The 22,975-nt window shown below is 37.6% G+C and overlaps 1 protein-coding gene across 2 annotated transcripts in view; it reads left to right on the forward strand.

Annotated features, from left to right (window-relative positions):
* Nucleotides 1-5,488: 5,488 nt before the first annotated feature.
* The window catches only part of LOC126195166 (protein LTV1 homolog), a 56,462-nt gene continuing 38,975 nt past the window's right edge, over nucleotides 5,489-22,975 (forward strand). Inside the window, exons 1-5 of one of the 2 annotated variants that reach the window (XM_049933677.1) lie at nucleotides 5,489-5,646; nucleotides 6,507-6,647; nucleotides 11,099-11,302; nucleotides 11,403-11,490; nucleotides 17,294-17,426. In XM_049933677.1, coding sequence (XP_049789634.1) covers nucleotides 5,644-5,646; nucleotides 6,507-6,647; nucleotides 11,099-11,302; nucleotides 11,403-11,490; nucleotides 17,294-17,426 — 569 coding nt within the window. In that variant the 5' untranslated portion in view covers nucleotides 5,489-5,643. The remainder of the gene's footprint in view (nucleotides 5,647-6,506; nucleotides 6,648-11,098; nucleotides 11,303-11,402; nucleotides 11,491-17,293; nucleotides 17,427-22,975) is intronic. The other variant, XM_049933679.1, reaches the window with a different exon arrangement.

A 22,975-nucleotide genomic window follows, 5' to 3' on the forward strand; every position in this document is an offset into this window, starting at 1 on the left:
TGGACAGCTTGAATGCATCCACCACCTCTTTTTTAAGTAGGTGCTGATACACTCTGATATGATGGTGTCGTGATGTGATGGCCAATTTGAATGGTCTTTGCCCATAGAGATAAAATGAACAGGTTTTTTTTGTAGGAAATTCAGTGTAGTTTTAGTCCATAAAATTCTTCTGGGTTTGAGACCGTATTCTCATCTGTAAAATTCCGACGTTTTGGCGACTGTTGCAAGACGCCTTCCTCAGGAGCAATACACCCTCAGGAAGGCACCTTGCAACAGTCGCCGAAACGTCGGAATTTTACGGATGACAATTCGGCCTCAAACCCAGAAGAATTTTATTGACTGTGACAATGGCCGTGGAAGCCTATGTTTACATTCAATATAGTTTAATTTTTCGCTGGGAAACATTTCCACTAGAAGGCAAAGGTTTCCTCGATCACTCATGTTCACACCACATTGGTCATCATTTGCACACACATCAAAAAAAGTTTTGCATCACCTCGGTTCCGAGAGTTCCGGAACCTGTACAAAAAATTGGAATAGAGATCAACATAGACATCATTTCGGCTCTTTTTATTGCTCATTAAAAACACACATTACATTTTGTACCACCATGCAGCGAGTCCTTGAGAGGTGGTGGTCTAGACTGCAGTACACATCGGTACCTCTAATACCCAGTAGCACGTCCTCTTGCATTGATGCATGCCTGTATTCGTCATGGCATACAATCCACAAGTTCATCAAGGCACTGTTGATCCAAATTGTCCCACTCCTCAACGGCGATTCGGCGTAGATCCCTCAAAGTGGTTGGTGGGTCATGTCGTCCATAAACAGACCTTTTCTGTCTATCCCAGGCATGTTCGATAGGGTTCATGTCGTTATCCTGAAGGAAGTCATTCACAAAACGTGCACGATGGGGGCGCGAATCATCGTTCATGAAGACGAATGCCTCGCCAATATGCTGCCGATGTGGTTGCACTATCGGTTGGAGGATATATGCCGCTACAGCGCCTTCCATGACCGCCAGCAGCGTACATCGGCCCCAAATAATGCTGCCCCAGAACATTAGGGATCTCCACCTTGCTGCACTCGCTGGAGAGTGTGTCTAAGGCGTTCAGTTGACCAGGTTGCCTCCAAACAGGTCGCAGAGAATTGTGTGGTTGAAAGCATATGCGACACTCATCGGTGAAGAGAACGTGATTCCAATGTTGAGCAGGCCATTCGGCATGTTGTCGGGCTCATCTGTACTGCACTGTAGGGTGTCGTGGTTGCAAAGATAGACCTCACCATAGATTTGGGAGTGAAGTGGCGCATCATGCAGCCTATTGTACACAGTTTGAGTCATAACACGTCGTCCTGTGGCTGCACAGAAAGCATTATTCAACATGGTGGCGTTGCTGTCAGTGTTCCTTCGAGCCATAATCCGTAGGTAGCGGTCATCCATTGTAGTAGTAGCCCTTGGGCAGCCTGAGCGAGGCATGTCATCGACAGTTCCTGTCTCTCTGTATCTCCTCCATGTCCAAACAACAATGCTTCGGTTCACTCCAAGACACCTGGACACTTCCCTTGTTGAGAGCCCTTCCTGTCGCAAAGTAACAATGTGGACGCGACTGAACCTCGCATTAACCATCTAGGCATGATTGAACTACAGACAACACGAACTGTGTATCTCCTTCCTGGTGGAATGACTGGAACTGATCAGCTGTCGGACCCCTCCATCTAGTAGGCGCTGCTCATGACTGGTTGTTTAAATCTTTGGGCGGGTTTAGCGAAATCCCTGAACAGTCAAAGGGACCGTGTCTATGATACAATATCCACAGTCAACGTCTATTTTCCGGAGTTCTGGGAACCAGGATGATTCCAACCTTTTTTTGATGAGTGTAATATTCTGTTCATGACACTCCTTCATATCATGTACAAAAATTTGTAATAACATGGATTTTTTCCCCTAATTTTCCTTCATTGGCTGGACTTTTAACAGCCACATCCATGTATTGCCACATTTCGACTCTCTGGCCTCTAATGGTGGCTTTCCACAGGCACAAATTTCTTAAGTACGCATTCTCCCACCACTACCCTTGCATGCATGTCAGCGTTTCCACAAGCTGAATTAGAAATGCTACTTACATAACATTCAAGATGCGACAAGTGAAATTATTCATATGGAAGTTGCGCAACTTTTAGCCGAAGAGCTTATAATGACATTGATGAAGGAAAAATGGACCCATGTATGTTGCATACAGAGGTGGGAATGTCATAGGAATCGTTTGGGACATCAAATAAGCTAATCAGAGAGTTACATGATGAGGACGACTTTTTTAAATCTTTTGAGCCAAGGCTCTGTACACTAGTCTCATACAGGTATGCAAGATACTGAGCCAGCTCGCACTGAACTGAAATATTTGGCAACTGGAGTCACTACAATATACATATCGCATTCTGAAGAGCACTATTTCTAAATTTTTGTGTTGTCCACAATAAACTGAAGGTAGCAGAAAGTAAGGTTTTTGTTTCAGTAGTTCAGCTTTGTTTTTGTGTTCAGAGTTAGTCAAGGTTCTGTTAGGTCAGAGGTGTCGTAAGTAAACTATTTTCTTACCGATATGGTACTTAATTTGTACGCAAACTTTGTGCTACTGTGCAGAAAAATCATTGCTCAAGGAAAGTGTCAATATGAACACTGTTATGTTTATATAGGATTTTAATGGGAGAGAAGAGTAGTTTTAAATCTGTAAAGTCACAAATGATTTTCCATTTCACAGGAATATTTACACAAGACTAAAGCAAAAATTTATTATCACTCTACTGGAATAAATAAAAAATACTTTTGCAGTATTGACTGTTCTGCATTAACATGAACCTCAGCAAGTCCACACTTCCATTTCATCACTGCAGACGATGGTGTGCTCCTCTGTTACAAATAAGTGATTATAAGGAGATGTTGAATGCTAGAATGGTATCCATATTGCACTGTTTAAGAACATTTTGCCACTGTTGAATGTAATCATTATTTAGTTGAAGACTAAACCCATTACTTTGGCATTATGCTAACTTTCTACCTACATAAAAGAACGATTCTCAGAGCAGAATGAGAGTAGATCCACCACTTGTATCTAGGATCAGCAAGTCTTGGTGTTGATCAGGTGCACTAGGTTGGCCTCAGATCTGTAACTCATAACACTTTCTGATGGAAACAGGAAGCGCTTACAGTTCGTGTGGTTTTATCATTGTATGTTTCTTTAAGACAGCGCTCATTTGAAAAAAGGAAAAATATAGTTTGCAATTTGTGTACTGCAACATAAAGCATTATCAGAAGCCCATGTAGCCAAATGTTCCAAGTTACAGGGATAATAATGAAAATTTTCTTGAGTATATCATTACTTACAAATGTCTATAACGTTTTCTTCTATATTATGGGAGTGAAAAATCAGCCGAGAAGCCAAGGATTAGAGGTTTCTATTTAACCTGCAAATCCTTTTCGCATATTACATTTCAGTATTATTCTCCCTGACTTTGAATGTCTCATATCCTGCTAACCCAGAAAATTATGGAAAGATCGATGTTGTCACAACATTCTTCTACTCTCATACCAAATATTAAGCTTCTCATATGTGTAATTTATAGCAAATTTTATTAAAATCTAAACCAGTAAAATTTATTTGTTTAAATACTTTAATATAGAATGTCTCGTTTGCTGTATGTACAGCTTAAAATCTCATTTCTGAGACATTTGTAAGTTGGCAAATAGTATCAAAGAAACTTATTGCCATCAACTTTGTAATGATTCTCACCATAAAAAAGTGCATTGACAGTTTGCTTCACCTTTTTTAACTCATTGTTATTAGCAGGTACAATTTTCTATGCTTTTCATTTATCAACAAAAACATCAATAGCAATCAGATAGAATAGACATTTTTTATTTCAACTCTGACTGTTGTACAGTACTAAAGTAGTATTCATAATCAATAATCATGAATTCCTGCAACACAGTTTGCACCTTACTGGCAATTTCTACATCTGAAACACCTTTAACAAGAACATTTCCTACGTCAATACTGCCAAGGCTATACACTAGGAAACAGTTCGCCCGATTTCCAAAATATTTCATACACAGACAAAAACTACTAAACATTCATATTGGGTAGATCGTCCTTCAATAATAGACTCATTAAGCTAACTAGCCTCCACCATAAAGCCTCTCAGGTGTTTCTGATTCTCCACTCCAATTGATTACATTAATAAATATTTCTGCACCTCCAATTTTGTGAAATATTATTACAAGTCTTTGCGTTATTAGCACATTGAGTCCACTGAATGGAATGATAGATAAAGTTTCTGTCTGTGGAAACCCTACTAAAAATACAGGTGGCCATGCCACTAGTGTGCACGGTGTATACCCAGTCTAACATAACAGTCGCAACACTACGTCTAGATTCTTGTTACCCACAAGATAGCGCGCCAGGTGGCCAGCAAGTGATATTTTGAAGTACGACTTCAGATGAACGCGAATACTATCGTTTATATTGATTTGTAACATAGTTTTTTTTAGTAGGGAGCATGTGTTGTATGATAAAAATTGACAGTAACTAAATATGGCACCACATTTTTCATTCTTTATTTTCCTAAGGAACCTAGAAGGTATGAAACAGTAGATTGCAGGATGGGTTATTTACGATTTTCTTGTGATATACAGTTAGTTACTGAAGAGCATCGTTTATTATAAGAACAGAAAATGGATAGTAAACTGCAGAAGACCTGACGTTTTGCAGGAAGATGTCTTATATCTACCCAACAAAACGAAATTCTGTTCGCTAAATTTCCGGCTAAATCACTGAATGAATGTAGGAAAACTGCATGGAATGTAATACCTACATTATTTAACGTACTAAATAAGGGACGAAACCTGTGGCTGAAGGGAAAACCGCGGCAGACGTCACAATAAAATGTCAAAAACCTATAAAACAGTTTGCTCAACAGAGAATAAACTAGTTCGATAATTATTGTTGCTACATTTGAGTCACAAACAGAAAGACTCTTCAACATATTCTTTTTTGAAGCAAAACTGATTAGATATACAATAATATTCAAGTATCAGATAGTCAAGTAAAGTGTAAGAATACTCAAATCATTAGACTCTACAAAAACAATTTTGTATAGGCCTACGCTTCTCATGCATGAAGTATGTATTTATATTCTCTTGCTGTCAGTGGAGTAAATGGAATTACATGCATATTCGAAAGTATTTCTTTATGAATAAGTTTTAACTTAACGCCATTGACTCAGTGAGCCTTGCTGTTTTTACATTTATTTCAGATTATTCTTGTCCTTTGGTGATTTACTAATACACAGAACATAAAAATATAACAATTATTTGGTTACTTACGTAGAAAAATAAATAACATATGCATTATCGGCACAAGTCACTGTCTGCTTTGTAACTGCTTTCAGCGCTAGTGTCGCTCCAGTTATCGAAAGGCAACAACTTTCACATCAGAGACTTTCGCCACAGTCGAGATTGTACTGGTATTGTGTTTACAGCTCTGAAACACATGGTGTATTGTTTACATAGCATATGAAATTATACTAATATTGTTATTAGTGGGTGATGTGAGAGTAGCAAGCCAGGAAGGGTAACGATTGTAGTCAACCATGGTAAATATAGTTGTGTCTTACATCAGAATTATTATCCTTTTATTTGATCGTAGAATTCCTCCTTGGTGCAGTGTGTATATATTTTTCTTCTTCTAACGACAGAAAGGTATGCATAGATTGCAGCAACGTACACATTGTGATGCACATTTAGCCAATACAGCATGGTCATTGTATAACTTACCTAAAACTCTTCCCATCATTTATTCTGCACAACCTGGTAACCTTGCTATGGTTTACATCTGTTTTATTATTAAAAATGAAATCCGTAAACGTTGGTTGATCAGGTAAAGTTTAATGTTATGAATCAGTCAGATTAAGATGCTTGTTTGTAGTATGATTTTCGAAATATATTCCTCACACGATATTGTTTGTGTAGATCCGACGTGTGTTAGACTTTTTGTTGAGAAATTCTGTAAATGTAGAAACTGTTTTGGATAAAAACTAATACTATATAACTGTAGGGTACATAAATCTTGCGTCTAGGAAAACTACTCGCCCCTTTTTGTTATCTCCTTATTTGAATAAAAAGCTCATTGCTCTTATTTCTGAACATTAGAGTTAGATACTTGAAAGATGTAGAATGATTAATGTTTTAATTAAAAAACCTTTTGGAACAGTTTCATTCTGAGTAAACATACAATGCATTGTATCCCAGTTACTGTATGTAATGTATTTCAAGATGGATTTCTTTATCAGTGACATTCACACGAAAGCAGTAAATGGTGTATGAATTTATTTTTTGATGTAATACAATCATTGAATCACGATGAAGCCAACCTTTGAATACTGTTTCACCACATATTAGACATCTGGAACTCCACAGAGTGTCAGTTGCTGATAATGAAATTTATATTTTTCAGCCAAAAGCAAAGAAGAAGTTCATTGATCGCAAGAATGCTGTGACCTTCCATCTTGTACACAGAAGTCAGCAAGATCCGCTTATAGCAGATGAAACTGCCCCACAGCATGTTCTCGTACCAGCTGCTGAGAAGAGGCCTAGGGTAAGAGCTGTCTGACATTAACAGTTGAAAATTATGGCCACAATTTTTCTCTTTCAACAGATGGTTTTAGTTGCTTTCTGTGAAAAGTGTCATTTTTGTACTGGCAGAAGGAAAGCTGTGAGGACGGATTATGAGTCACGCTTGGGTAGCTAGTAAAGCACTTGCCCACTAAAGGCAAAGGTCCCAAGTTTGAGTCTCGGTCTGGCAAACTGTTTCTCGGTCTGCCAAAAAGTTTCATATCAGCACACACTGCTGCAGAGTGTAAAATTGATTCTGATGTTGTATATTTTCTAGAGGAAGCTACTGTGAACTGTTTGCGGTTGTTAGGGAGGGGACAGGCTAAATATAACAGTAAAAAAACACACCACAATTCCAAAACATACAAAATGATGAACAAAGAAAAAAATTTCAAAAATCTACGGGAATCGGACACTTCCCTTGACCTATATAGATCAGCCGCAGCCGACGGTACCAGAACACCAATGCCTACAGCAAAAACTACCAATATTGGAAATAGACATTTCCTTTGACCTCAGCTGACAATACCAAAACACTAATACCTACATATAAAACTATGAAGATAGGAATCTGTCATTTCCCTTGACCTAATAGGTCAACCATAACTATTGATACAAAAAAACCAACACCTAGCACTATGAAAAACAAAATCACAGCAAAATCAGATTATGTTCCATTCAGAAAGTGGGTGCACTCAGCGACTGTTATATCACTTATAAATGATAGAGTGCAGCAATCAGTCGTCCTTTTTTAGATTTTATTACGCAAATCCAGATTTTGGCAAGTAGCTAGCCATTCTCAATGGAATGTCAGTCACAGTTCTTTGAATACTATATAGTATTCAAAGAACTGTGACTGATGCCCAAACAACAGGGACTTACATGCATTGAGAATGGCTAGCTACTAGCTGAAACCTGGATTTGCGTAGTAAAATCTAAAAAAAGGATGACCGATTGCTGAACTCTATAAAAAAAAAATTACTTACCACCAAATGTTTTGCATTCATTGTGGGAATAAAACCTCACCACGAAATTATACATGCAAATAATTGGGTACCAACTGTCTACTTTGAGCCCTGATGTAATGGTGTTACAATTTGATTATGTGGTGGTTTGGCCTTTGTTAGTGGATTAAGTGTGTTTTGAAATTAGTTTAGTCTGTGCTTTTGTAGAGCACAAATAGGTGCTGTGATTTGGTTGCCCCTCTTTTTTGTTCCCCCCCCCCCCCCCCCCCAGAATGGATCTTCCCTTGAAGTACAAGGGTAAAACAAATATAAATGAGATTTTATTTTAAGAAAATTATTTATTCAAAAAATAAAAGGTAAATATACAATTTATTTTGATTTGTAAATAATAGATTTCAGCTGTCAGTCGTCCTTTGGAATATTTATTGGCAGATCTAAATTTAGGCTAGCAACTAGCCATTCTCAATGCACTATCCTTTTTTTGGTCAACGTATGTAATGCCTGTTGGTCTGGCTTTGTACACGGTTCATGGAATTTATTATTATTTACAAATCAAAATAATGGTCAATTGTGCAAAGCCTATGAATGGAGGATAATCTGACAATTTATTTTTCTACATATTTTCTTCCTTTAGAAATACATTTTTCCCAACAAGAAAGAAGGGGTTTCTTCCCCCCCCTCAGCATCATAGAATGAAGATAAGTACATAAACTGACTGTACCTGTGAAGGATATCATGCTGAAGACTGTAATGTGGGGCGAAATTGGGTAAAATAGAGGACTGGGTGACAGGAGCAATGTGGAACATTGAGGAGCCTCGAGGGCTGGTTGCAAGGTTGGGTAGATTGTGATAGGACATGTTCATTGCCAACCAGAATTTGAGTGAAATAAACAACAGTAGGAAGAGGCTGTAAGGTCTGTACTACTTCTTTTCTCTCCCACATCACATTCTGTCCTGCAGCTTTGATCCAGCTCTAATGTCTGACTTTTCTCATCTACATTTTTTTTCTTGTAACTTTCTGCCCTCATTCACAATTTAAGATATGTTTTGCTACCCTTTTTTTTTTCTCTTTATTCTCCTCTGGTCATGCCCATCCATCTCGTCTTTGCGTAGCGTTCTTTCTCTTCTACCATTTTACAGTTCCTCTTTTCTTTATCTCTGATTTGTGGTGTTTTATTTTATCCCTTTTCCTCATCCTCTTTTTATGGTTCAGTACACCACTATTCATTACTATCATCTGGCTTAAGATTGACCCCTTTTTTGAAAATTTTGTAGAATATCTCTTGCAAATATCAATTTCTGTTCATGTTGATTCTTATTAGTGTACATTATTTCTATACAAACACCGATAGTGCACTGTGTATGATACATTTTTATAGGTTAGTAGAAAAAGTAATTGAAAGGTGTCAGCGTTACCATGTGACCTGGGATTACATTGACCCCTCAAATCCGTTTCATTATAAAAATGTGCAAAATGTTCGTGGGATAAATGTTTGTGTAGTGCATTATGAATATGACATCTGTAAAGGGATCTCAATGATCCGATTGAAAACAATATGTTTTGTAAAATGTTGGTAATGCTAGTTGTCGGTGAAACACACAGCCTGCACCTCTGGTGGAGGCAGCTTACCAATCATGTAACAGAATGGGGCAGTGAATACAACATATTTTTTTGGAGTGGATGTAGTTTTCATTGGGTTCTTTGTTGCAACTTTTTGAATTATACAAACATAGTGAAAAGTTTGCTTCCCCCTTTTACCTCCAACTACTTTCACCATAACAAAGTGATTTGGTAAAGGATCTTGACACTCACACTTAGCAGCATATCTTCAACAACAGGATTGTCTGAAGGATCAAAATTACTTTCATCAGTTGCCAGGGTCTCTGCAAATTTCATTAAATCAAGTTCATCTGATGAATTATCAGACTTTGGAAGAGATTTTGCTTGGCCTTCGAGAGTTCTTCATTAGCTGTGGATGACTTGGAACAACTAGGCCGAGGATAGTTAGTTTCATTTGTACTGGCAGACAATTTGAACTTTTTGTGTACTGTAGACACATTTTCATTTGATGACATTTTGAACTATTTTTAATCAATGCTCAATGTATGAACAGCCAAAGCAGCTTTCCCAGGGCTCACATCAATTTTATTTCTTTTTGTATTTGAAAGGACTATTGGATTTTTTCTTTTTGCATAAAGACTTTAAAATAGAAACCAGAGATTCAGCTACAGCGTCTGTTTTTCTTCCATTTTTCTTGTCCACATCTAGTTACCACCTTGCATGTGGAGAACTTTGGTAAGTTCTAAGCATTTCAGTATGCATTTTAATTTAGTTATGGTTTTGCTTTTTCTATTCAAACTGGCAGGGATGGTTCCTTTGAAAGGGCACGGCCGACATCCTTCCCCATCCTTCCCTAATCCGATGAGACCGATGACCTCGCTGTTTGGTCTCTTCCCCCAAACAATCCAATCAAACTGGCAGTTTATTCTCTAACTTTACTGTCTAATAAAGATATAGCATACTGTCTCCATTCTTTACAGTTAAAACAAAACACAAATCTCAATCTAAAACTACTGCAGCAAACAGAACATTTGTAACAACAGAGACTAACCTAGACTAACTATGAATTTAAATTCATTGTTGCCCACTCTTACATTGCAAAAAAAAGGATTATAAGTTTCACTTTTGTTTCACACCATATTTAGGCGAAAACATGTGGATTAATGGAAATTTGGTGATATTGAGGGGGTCAGTATTGCCTCTGAGGGGGAAAAGTTAGCCTTTTTAAAGGAAATATGAATTTTTAATTGTTAAAATTGTTTGTACTGTTAACAACAGGCACCTTCATTAAAAGGTGTGAATTTGTGTAACAACCTGATGATAGGATTAACAGTGCCTTCTGGGCCAGGAAAGTTTTTCCAGTTGAATTTATATGCGGATATATAGGCTTGCTTAAAAAATGTCTTGACCTATAATATTTATTAAAATTTATTTTAAAGGGCATGAATTCAAATCAGCAAATTCCATTGTGTTATATAATAACTTTAATTTTCAAGAAGGTATATAAATTCATCCAGAAATAGAAAGGAAAGGGTGAAATTGATTCTGGGGTCAATGTTACCTCCAGGGGGTCAGAATCATCCCAGTTGGCGGTAATCTTTCCTCACACTTCTTATTTCCATTACTCTCCTTGCTGTGATGTTCTGCACCATTAACTGTGTAATTTCTTCCCTTATTTTTTCCTCATGTTCCACACTTATGTGTACACAATTGTGTGGGTATCATTTTATATATTTGCGTCTAGGATTGTGAGTTCTCCTTTTACCCATCTTCATTGGTTTCATCTTTGTTGTGAAAACACTTTTTTTCCTTCAACTACATTCTGTTTTTTAAGCCAATATGCATTGTTTAATATTTTAACTTATAGAGCCTTTATCTGTTCCTTAATTAGTGAGTTGTTATGTCCAGCAGGAAGAAACTGAAAAACGGAAAGAAGAACAGAGAAAATATGGAATTTTCTTTGATGATGACTATGACTACCTTCAGCATCTCAAGGAAGTCAGCTGTGCTGAATGTGTCTGGGAGCCTGTTAGTGAAAAGAAAAAAACTAAGGAAGAGAAACACCCTTCCAGTCAAAAACAGAACGAAAATTTGGAAGAAAGTCTCTCACAAGTAAATTTCTAATGTGTTATCATTTTTGTCTTTAAAAACAGTGATTTTGTATTCATTATATCCTTCCTTCTCATTTATTATTGTAACATGCTTCATACAGGTCACAAAAATTTACCTTCCATCATCCGTTTTTGCATCCGAAATTGAAGAGGAAATTGGAATGCTCAATAAAGCTGCTCCACAGTCAGGTAAAGCCTGATGAATGCCTGTCCACACAGTGGAATATAAATCCTTAACCTTTTATGTAATAGCTCTGCATAGCGAGTAAAAGAGAAAGTATGCTGACTCCCCTAGTTCAGCAGTTCCATCGTGAGATGTCAGTTTCTCTGCTTGTGAAGTACATGTTACAACAGCAAAAGCAGCAGACTGACTTACATTGTGGATCGTATTGAGCCTCTGTGAAATTATTTGGAATACACAGGGTTTTCTTAATTATGTTTGCTTTTCCAAAACTCTGTCTCAGTTCTTTTGTTGCAAATATCGAGCTAACATCCGCATTTATTTTATGTATGATGCCGACAAAAATTCACATTTATGTTCACAGTTTCCATAGAGAGATAATGAAAGTTTTACAAGAATGTACAAAAATTGTAGCTTGTCAAAGCCTATGAACTCTATTACTGATCATTGCAACTCAGAGACCCTTATGATACCAAAATGATGTATATGTTATGTTGGGAGAGAACTGAGGCGTCTTTTCCATAAGTATTTATGTATTTCTAAGGTACTGCCAGAGAAGGTTGGAGAGTTCTTTTGAAAGCAGAGCTGTTACTTTTATCAGCGTGAATGCTTCTCCATTTCATTAATCTTATGTGAGTCTTTGCATTTTTTTACAAAGCATCATTACAAAAATAAATGTGCCTCTACTAAGTTGTTCATCTATTTGACGAGTAATTCCATTGATTTGCTGTCTTCAAATCATATTGCTTTAAATTCCCTCAATAATTTAATGCTCTTGGCTACTGAGGTAATGCAGGGTTAAATTTATGATCATTCGCTGAAATGGTGTCGAATCCAAGTGAGTGGAAGCTAATTTGTGGCAATCCTCCAATCCAGCGAATTGTGGGCAAGTATCCTATTGATAAAAATTGTAGTTGATGGTCTCATTGTTAAAAAGTACACCAGTTTTATCATGTCGACTATTTCTTACGTAATTTATGATATGAATAGTGTCTGAAAATGCCTAAATTCTTCTGGCTTCGTCAACTGCATTTGATATAGAGCAAGCAACTTTTTTATGCCAGTAATTCATAGACAGTGTCAGACCTTTTTATTCAGTTGTCTGCCAAAAGAAGCGAATGCAACAAGTCTCATTTCGGCTTGCTTTAACTAGGTAATAACTTGAATCAATACACGTTAGACATCACCGATAGTGACATTGCAACTCGCACACACAGCAATAGGGTAAATACAGTTATGCAGCAGAGCAACAAACATGAACACCAGAGCACAATCTGCTAGGTTATTACTACAGTCATCTGGAGTATATTCTCATAAATTGACGAAACCAATTTTCAGCAAAGCGTCATTGAAATGTAGCTTTTTTTGGGGGGCCTAACTTCATCAAAAAACAGCACACCTTTGTTTTAGTCTTGTTCTTCCCAGAAATAATTCTTAATTGTTCTACAGCTTCTGTGTTAATTCCGCATGAGCATTTGAGATCATTTACTAAATTTCAGAAATGTGTTTCAGGAGATTGTGGCAACAATCTGTGCTTCAGACAATGTCTATATCCTTTGGGCTACTAATATTCAAGAACAAGCCAAAAATTGATTATTCAGAGACATTCACTGGACTGATGTTTACAGTGCTCATGGCATGAATGAAAAATATAACATTTTTGCTAATAAAGTGCTTACCTTATTCAAACACTGCTTTCCCCCAAAACTTACCAAGGTTAGAGCAAAGTCTACAAAGAAGCCATGGATTACTCGAGGAATAGGGGTATCTTGTAAAACAAAAAGAAAACTGTATCTGTCAATCCGAAACATTTCCAATGTTGATGCTATAGCACATTATAAGAAATACTGCAAAATATTAAAGACTGTAATACGGATGTCAAAGCAAATATATTACAAGGAAAAGATAGTCATATCAGATAACAAAATAAAGACAATATGGGATATAGTGAAGGAGGAGACCGGTAGAACCAGACATGAAGAGGAACAAATAGCATTAAGAGTAAATGATACATTGGTGACAGATGTGTATAGTGTTGCAGAACTTTTTAATAAACATTTTATAACTGTTACCGAAAAGATGGGGTTGTCAGGTTCGGTAGATGCTGCTATTGAATACCTCAGACCAGAAATTTCAAGCAACTTCCATAAAATGAATTTGATCCTCACTACCCCAACAGAAATAATGTCCATCATAAAATCTTTAAAATCAAAAACATCTAGTGGGTATGATGAAATATCAACAAAGTTAATTAAAGAATGTGATTCTGAGCTAAGTAACATATTAAGCTATCTGTGCTACCAGTCGTTTATCAGTGGAATATTTCCTGAATGGCTGAAATATGCTGAAGTTAAGCCACTGTTTAAGAAGGGAGATAAAGAAATAGCATCAAATTTCCGTCCAATTACACTGTTGCCAGCATTCTCAAAAATTTTCGAAAAAGTAATGTACAGTCGTCTTTATAACCATCTTATCTCAAATAACATACTGTCAAAGTCACAGTTTGGATTTCTAAAAGGTTCTGATATTGAGAAGGCTATCTACACTTACAGTGAAAACGTGCTTAATTCATTAGACAAAAAATTGCAGGCAACTGGTATATTTTGTGATCTGTCAAAGGCATTTGACTGTGTAAATCACAATATCCTTTTAAGTAAACTAGAATATTATAGTGTAACAGGAAATGCTGCAAAATGGTTCAAATCTTATATATCTGGCAGGAAACAAAGGGTGTTATTAGGAAAGAAACATGTATCAAGCATCATCCAACTGGGAACTAATTACATGTGGGGTCCCACAAGGTTCCATTTTGGGGCCCTTACTTTTTCTTGTGTATATCAATGACCTTTCATCAGTAACATTACCAGATGCCAAGTTTGTTTTGTTTGCCGATGATACAAACATTGCAATAAATAGCAAATCAAGTGTAGTCTTAGAAAGATCAGCCAATAAAATATTTGTGGACATTAATCACTGGTTCCTAGTCAATTCTTTGTCACTAAACTTTGAAAAAACACACTACATGCAGTTCAGAACTTGTAAGGGGTGTCCCAAGAGTATATGTCTAACATACGATGACAAGAAGATAGAAGAAGTGGACAGTGTTAAATTCTTGGGATTACAGCTTGATAATAAATTCAACTGGGAGGAGCACACCACAGAACTGCTGAAGCATCTTAACAAATCTCTGTTTGCAATGCGAATTTTGTCAGACATAGGGGATATAAAAATGAAAAAGCTGGCATACTATGCTTACTTTCATTCCATAATGTCATATGGGATTATTTTTTGGGGTAATTCATCAAGCCAAGCTAAAGTTTTCCGGGCACAAAAACGTGCAGTAAGAGTTATATGTGGTGTGAACTCAAGAACATCCTGCAGAAGCCTGTTTAGGGAACTAGGGATACTAACTACTGCTTCCCAATATATTTATTCCTTAATGAAATTTGTCATTAAAAATATATCACTTTTTCAAACCAACAGCTCAATTCATGGAATCAATACTAGAAATAAGAATAATCTTCACAAGGATTTAAAGTCACTTAGTCTTGTACAAAAAAGGTGTGCATTATTCAGGAACACACTTTTTCAATAACTTGCCAGCAGCCATAAAAAGCTTAACAACCAATGAAATTCAGTTTAAGAGAAGCCTAAAGGATTTATTGGTGGCCAACTCCTTCTACTCCATTGATGAATTTCTTAGTAAAACCAACTGATTTGTATATAAGTACAACATAACTTCTGCACAATTTCAGTGCAGTAATGTGTTCATTGAAAATTTGTGTGTGTGTGTGTGTGTGTGTGTGTGTGTGTGTGTGTGTGTGTGTGTGTGTGTGTGTAAGTATAATCTAACTTCTGCACCATTTCAGTGCAGTAATGTGTTCATTGTAAATAAGTATTACAGTAGTTGTATTACATGTTTATTACCTTATAAATAAATAAAAAACTTTTTTATTTTAAATTCAGTGCATTAGTATTTGTAAAATGACTCTTAGTGTTCATTAAAAATGACGATCATTCCACTTGGGACCTGTGGAATGGTACATTAGCTTATTTGTTTTAGTTGCAAATATTTGTCATGTATTGTTTTTCTGACATGTTCCACATCCTGGAGGACCTCCTCACTACGGATCAATTGGAATGAAAGTAAATCTAATCTATCCAGAGTAAAGTCATTGCAGTACCACAAAAAACATTCTCTTGTTGCTTTTAAAGTGGTATTTCTTTAACATAGGGACAACTATGATTTTCTGTTCCTTACTGAGTTTAAAATGCCTTAGGACATTTGACTGAGTTGTTTCACAGGAGGTTCATTTCGGCATTTGCTGTTCTTAATTAATCATGTAATTGCACAATTTCCAGTTTCTAGCACTTCAGTATTGTTTTAATGTAATTACTATTTCATTCAGTACCGATCTGTTCCCTGCATTTTAATCAACAGAAGCAAGACTAGCAGACAATATAACTGTGTCTTGTTTACTGTCGTCTTTTCCCAGTGTCCCTTTTGTGTGTGTGTTACTGGTGATTTTCTTTGTGTCATATTTTTGACAGATATTTCAGTAAATTGGGAAATACTTGAGGAATCACTAAACCATGTTTATGGTGAAAAACAAGTCTGCTTTTGTTGAAACTTCCTGGCAGATTAAAACTGTGTGTTGGACTGACGCAAAATTGGGATCTTTGCCTTTCACTGGCAAGTGCTCTACAGACTGAGCTAACCAAGCATGTCTCACGACTCATGCCCACAGCTTTAATTCTGCCAGTACCCCGTCTCCTTCCTTCCAAACTTCACAGAATCTCTCCTGCAGATCATGGGTTGTGCTTGGGTAACTGGGTTGCTAATACAATTGCCTGCGAAAGGCAAAGGTCCCGAGTTCGAGTCTCGGTCTGGCACACAGTTTTAATCTGCCAGGAAGTTTCATATCAGCGCACGCTCCGCTGCAGAGTGAAAATTTCATTCTGCTTTTTTGTTCCTCACTGAAATGTGAATCACACACAAAACAAGTATTAGTCAGATTGTCTTTCTGAGGAATTGCTTTCACCCATTTTGAAATCCTACTTTGGTTTTTAGAGGCCTAAGAAATATTTACCTTTAGTTTCGCTGTGGCCAGATCAGTATGCTGGAACAAAACACTTGGGACATTTTTTGTTCTTTCTCTTCTATACATACCAGTAACTGTAACATCTCTTTATCATTACAACCTTCAACACTTCATGTTCACTCACAAAATAAGTGAAGACAGAAGCAACAAACACTTTCTGATCACATATGAACTTGAGTCTCAAGTGACAATGCTGCTCATAGTGTGCGGGCTCGCCACCTTTTCTATGCTGCCTGTGTTAATTCGCAGGGAGTCAGCACACTTCCTCTTTTACTCACTGTGGCTGTAGTGTGATTCACAAATGATGGCAGTTCACACAGGTCGAGAAACAGATGGTAATTGCATTGTTACCAGTTCCAAGGAACAGTTGTGGTATGCGCATACACATGCTATGCGCTTGATGAAAGTGTGTATCTTGCAAAGTATGTCTCTCACTTGCTTGTGTATAATTTATCGCTTATCACCTCCATCAGCCATGACAACAAGCAACAAACGAAATAAAAATTTACTAGCCTGAACTCTACCGCCATCATTTGTGATCCTAGCATACTGTTGATGTCTGCATGGTTTCATTATCCATATCTGTAATAAAATTGCATGTTTATGTATGCTGTTAATGTATAGAAGAGTGCCAGGAATGATTAATCATGATTGTGAATTTAAGGTATTAAGAAGTTCCCACAATTTCTAATAGAATGAATTGTTTCAGGTCTTCGATTAGAACTTGATCCTGATGTTGTTGCTGCAATGGATGATGATTTTGATTTTGATGACCCTGAAAATCAACTGGAAGACAATTTTGTTGAACTTGCAAATGCAGTAGATTCTAATGAGGAAGACAAGTGAGTTCGCTTAGTCATATTGGGTAGTATGTGGTAGTTGAAAATTTATTCAGTTTTAAACAGTGACCGTCTCTGTTACCTTCCAGCTTCAATCCAAGGAAGCCTAATGTACTTATTGTTATGGAAAGCCTAATACTTAGGAACACACCTAAATCTAATGAAAACCTTAGCTGGATAAAATATACTTAGTTTTCAAGTTGCATCAGTTTAGATTAGATTAAATGTTTGAGTTTTTGACAGTTGTCACAACCATCAGGAGTTAAGCTCCTGACTATTGAGATATGCTAGGTTTTTGCCTTGATACCTGAAGCAGCAGTGTCCAGAATGTTGTAGAGGTGTGCTGAATTTAAGCTTGCACCATCAAGAGATGGAATGTATATCAAAGCAGGTATAAGGTTGAGGCCAATGCTAAAAGCCTACTACATCACTGTATATTTTGCCTTCAGCCTTTTTGCCATTTGATTAGGAATTGGTTGACCTAGTAATGGAAGACCAATAGCACCCCAGTAAGTGGCAGGTGATGATTTAACAACATATCAAATATGAATGATCAAGTCACAGACAAGCCGTTTTGGAGGGTGGTAAGGAGTTCAGGATAGTGGTCAGTCTTTCTAGTTGGGATTACATCAGCGGCTTTGTTTCAGCACTGAGCAAATAGTACAACTTTTCTTCAAACCCACTATAGCTGCCAATATTAGGCAGCAGAATAGAACAGTCTACAAGGCATCTCTCCCAGGACAATGCAGAGAATGTTAAATTGGATACTATCCATTTTCTAATGAAGACAAAATCTAACATTAGTGCAGAGGAATGCCAGTGTCAGTGCCTGTTTCTTGGGTTTGAGAGCTGTGGCTATCTTCCCAACCAACTAAGTAAATGCTATGGTGGTACTTAATATGGAAGAGTACCTTTTGAGGTGTTGGCTGTGCTAGATAATCTAGTTAAGAACGTAATGTCACATTTTGCCTAACTACCCAGGCAATATGGATTGCTCAGGTGAATTCATAATGGACTAGTTTTTCTCCGATCCATTGCTAGTGCCGTCATCTCACCTGCTTGCAGATAGGCTAAACATCGGACATTGTTACTAGTTTCCAAGGTTGGACACTGCAAGTACCATGTTAATTCGCATAAATTTCTGGAGATGCTTCAGAAGCTGATGGTAGACTTGCTTGTCGTGATCAGTCTTGATTTGGTGTCACTTCTTATGAAGTTTCCTTAACAAGACGTGTTGGATCTGTTGGCCGTGAGGCTAGCAGCTGATATCATCAAATTGTTTTGTCATACTCTACTGACAATGTATTTCCTGTAACACAGTAATATTATGAAATGATGGATGGTACAGCAATGGACTCATTGACTTGCCACTGTGGCCAGTCATGGTGAATCTATCCTTGGAACATTTAAAAGAAGTAGCTCTCATTCCCGTGCCACAATGACTGTCTTCTTTTCACTGGTATATTGATGATGACTTCTTAATGTTGCCATTGTGAACTGGCACCGCAGCAGTTAATGGATCATGCCAATGAATTTACAGTCAAGTTGGAGAGGGAGGGCAAGCTAACATTCTTGATTGTGCTTGTTGAGCACAAGGCAGATGGTCAGCTCAGTCGTACAGTGTACAGGAAACTGACCAATAAATTCCACTATGCTGTGCACAAGAGAGTGGTCTTAAACACTCTAAGACCTAGGGCTGTGACAAGTTTTGAAGAATAGCATTCTCAGCCCAGAATGTACCATTCAAGAGAGATGTTTAAGGATACCTGCAATAAAAAAGATGTTGCAGATGGTTTCCTGTGCACTCTGCAGGGAATTCTATGAGGGTGTTTTGAAAAGTTCTTGGAATCACCACAAGAGATAAGCACTAGTGCAATGAGTTGTTCACTTGATAGTCATTTGCCTGTTGCCTGTAAACACATGCCACATCAGTGCTCTTGGAAGAAAGCTGTGGCGGTGACATTGCTGTGTTGTTGTTCCCGCATAGTGATTTGCGAAGATGGAAAAATCCAGATTCGAGCAGTGATTAAGTACTTTGTAAATAAAGGTATGAAAGCAAAGGACATTCATGCCGATTTCCAGAATATATTGGGAGACTCTGATCCTTCAACTTTTGCCAAGTGGACAAATTAGTTTAAATTTGGTCGGGAGAGCTTAGATGATGATCTGCGCAGTGGTCGGCCAAGATGTGTGACTACTCCACAAATCATTGCAAAAGTGCACAAAATGGTCGCGGAGGATCGCCGATTGAAAGTATGTGAAATTGCTCACACTTGCCAGATGTCATCTGAAAAGGTATATCACATTTAACTGAAGAATTAGAAATGAAAAAAAAGTCTGCAAGATGGTTGCCACGATTCTTGATGCTGGATCAAAAATGGATCAGAATGGACATATTGGGACAATGTTTGGCCCGTTTTAGGAGACACGAATATTTTTTGCGCCGGTTTGTGAGCACAGATGAAACATGGGTGCACTACTATACCCCAGATACAAAACAACAGTAAAAGCAGTGGAAACATGCTGATTCTCTGCCACCAAAGAAAGCAGAGACCATCCTTCGTCAAGAAAGGTCATGGCATCAGTGTTCTGGTATGTGAAGGGAATTCTGTTTGTAGATTATCTCCCCACCGGCCTAACTTCCTGGACAAACAGCAGCAAAAGATACACGAAAAAAGCCAGGTTTAGCAAGGAAGAAAGTGATATCAAGACAATGCGCGCCCTCACACATGTGCCGTCGCCACGGCAAAATTACACGAACTATGAATTCTTGCCACAACTACCTTCTTAACCTGATATGGCTTCGTCAGACTTGCATCTCTTCCTAAAACTGAAAATTTTTCGTGGTGGACGAAGATTCACTTCAAACAAAAAATTGATAGCTGGAGTTGACAACTATTTAGCAGGCCTGGAGGAAACTGTTTTTGAGATGGGATCAAGGCTCTGGAACATTATTGGATCAAGTGCATTAATCTACAAGGAGACTACATTGAAAAATAAAAAAAATTCAGTGACGTAAGTACTTTTTTGCTATTCCGTTCTGAGAACTTTTCAAACCACCCTCGTAATATAAAAGTCTAAGCCAGAAGGATTGTTCTATCTTCTTTCATGGCTTTAATAAATACACACAAAAATCTGCCTTGCTTTAAAATGACCTTCATTTGTTTTCCATCTTTACAGTCGAATTATTTGTTAAAACAGCCCTTATGGTATGCAGTGTTTGTCTTTCCTCTCCACTCCTGTCTATAAAATTTTCCACTTCAAATCCATCATACAGTAAATTTGAATTTCAATTTTATGAAAAGGATAGCTACCCCGGCAGCAAGAAACTGTAGTCGTGTGTGTGTGTGAGTTGCATTTGTGTGAGAGTGTGTGTGTTTAATTCTGATGAAGGTCTTTTTGGTTGAAAGTTTACGTGCTGACAGTCTTTTTGTTGTGCCTATCTGCGACTCAGCATCTCTGCTGTATGGTGAGTAGCTGTTTTATTTATGTGAATATGGCAGTATTTACATAGAACAAACCATTCCCAAAGTTGCCAGATCCAACCTGAACACAGCACCATATAAAACAAAGAGAACTAGACAAATCAGGTTTGTAAGAACATGGCGCAAAGAGTGTTCACACAATACTACCTGAGGAGAGAAGGATCTTGACACAGGTGGCTACATCTTGGCGGTCTACTATAAAAAAAAACAGCAAAGATTTGAATAAAGCGTGGTAACTTCAACACAGAACAGGACAACACACTTTCCACATTGTGGAGGTTGGCTTCAGACACTAAATGGAAACAGGTTGGTGGGAGCAGATGTTTTAACTATGGTTCTGGCCGCTCCATGCCTGCTGTTGTCATCATATATGTGGAGGGCTGCACAAATCATCTTCATGTTCACATGTTGATTTCGTTTGCTTCTGGAATATTTTGAACACTGCAGCTTCTCACGTGTAAGGCAAACACCTTGCCTATACAAGCTATCGGAAGTTATAACTCCTGAGATTAGTAGTAATCACAGCTGCTGAAAGCATGAGAATTTTATCTCGGTTGATGAGGCTTGGAGACTGAGAGTGTTTCATCCACATAGCTGACCTCTTTCAGCATTTTGTTTTTATTGCACTTTAATTCTTTGTATCTCCCTATTCTGAAAAAAATACCAGAGAAGGAAAGTTGCTACTCACCATATAGCAGAGATGCTGAGTCGTGATAGGCACAATAAAAAGATTCACACAATCATAGCTTCTGGCCATTAAGGCCTTTGTCACCAGAAGACACACACGCTCACGCAAACACAACTTGCACACACGTCTGCAGTCTGAGAGAGCTGAAACTGCACTGCGAGCAGCAGCACCAGTGCATGATGGGAGTGGTGACTGGGTGGGGGTATGGAGAAGGCTGGGGCAGGGAGGGGGAGGGATAGTGTGGTGGGAGTGGCGAACAGTGAAGTGTTCCAATTTAGACGGAGGGCAGGAGAGAAGGTGCGGTAGTTTATTTATCCTTTTGTTGTTGAACAATGGTAACCATTAACAATAAAATGAAATTTATTACTCTGTCGGCTTGTGAATAATCAGTTACATTTAGTTGAATGATCATTAGTAAAATGCACATTTTGCAACAATAAAGGTGTTGCAGTACTAATAGTTGGGGATGCTGAGCATGCTGATTGTTTGTTACGATTTCCCAGATCAAAAATCATCTTCAGTAGCATCATTTTTGCCTTTTTGATGAAATCACATTGTTATACTTCTGAAGAAAAAAATTGACATTGTCATCAGGTGTCTCTTTGAAATTCTGAATATTATTTTCTCTTTTGATGCACCTATTTTCCAGAAGTTATAAATTTTACCATTTTGTTTCTGCCTTTTACTGGTGGATGGAAAAGAATCAAGAACGGTATCCTCATTCTGTGTTGATGGGTGCTCCTCTGCAGTGATTTTATCATCTTCATATTCTTCTGAATACTGACATCAGAAAGCTGAATGTTCAATAAACTTCTGTAAGGTAAAATGAAACTGACAATTTAATTCGTTATGAAGTGATCTACAATTCCATGATTAATAATGAAAGTTAAGGGTACAGACAATGGTGAACAATAACGTACTCTCTCTTATGGTCCACTCTTCCAAGAAATGTTGACTTATCAGCCAGTGGTCATTTCTTCCATTGACTTGAAGTTACTTTTCCCTTTTTATCCTCTTTTATAGCATCCGTAATGTTCCTTCATCTTCTCGTACAGTCTTGACATGCAGTGTGTCTATGTTAACTATTAGCAAATCATTATGTTGCACCCCATTCTAAATTAGAAAGTGCAGTTATGTATAACTTCGAATCCCATATGTGTCTCGATCTTTGAATTTTTATTTTGTTTTGTTTTTAGATGCATGGCAACAGGAGAGTCACTTAGAACGTTAGTGTTTGCATTCAGAATATCATACAGATGCATCAGCAGAATATTATAAATATGCTGTCAGTACTTTGAAACAAATTAGTGCATCTGTTTCAGCACAAAAGGAATTTCTCAAATTGTGTTGGAGGTATCGATGTAAAGTGTGTGCAAATA

This window comes from Schistocerca nitens, chromosome 7, assembly GCF_023898315.1.
Source record: "Schistocerca nitens isolate TAMUIC-IGC-003100 chromosome 7, iqSchNite1.1, whole genome shotgun sequence".
Taxonomy (NCBI): Eukaryota; Metazoa; Arthropoda; class Insecta; order Orthoptera; family Acrididae; genus Schistocerca; species Schistocerca nitens.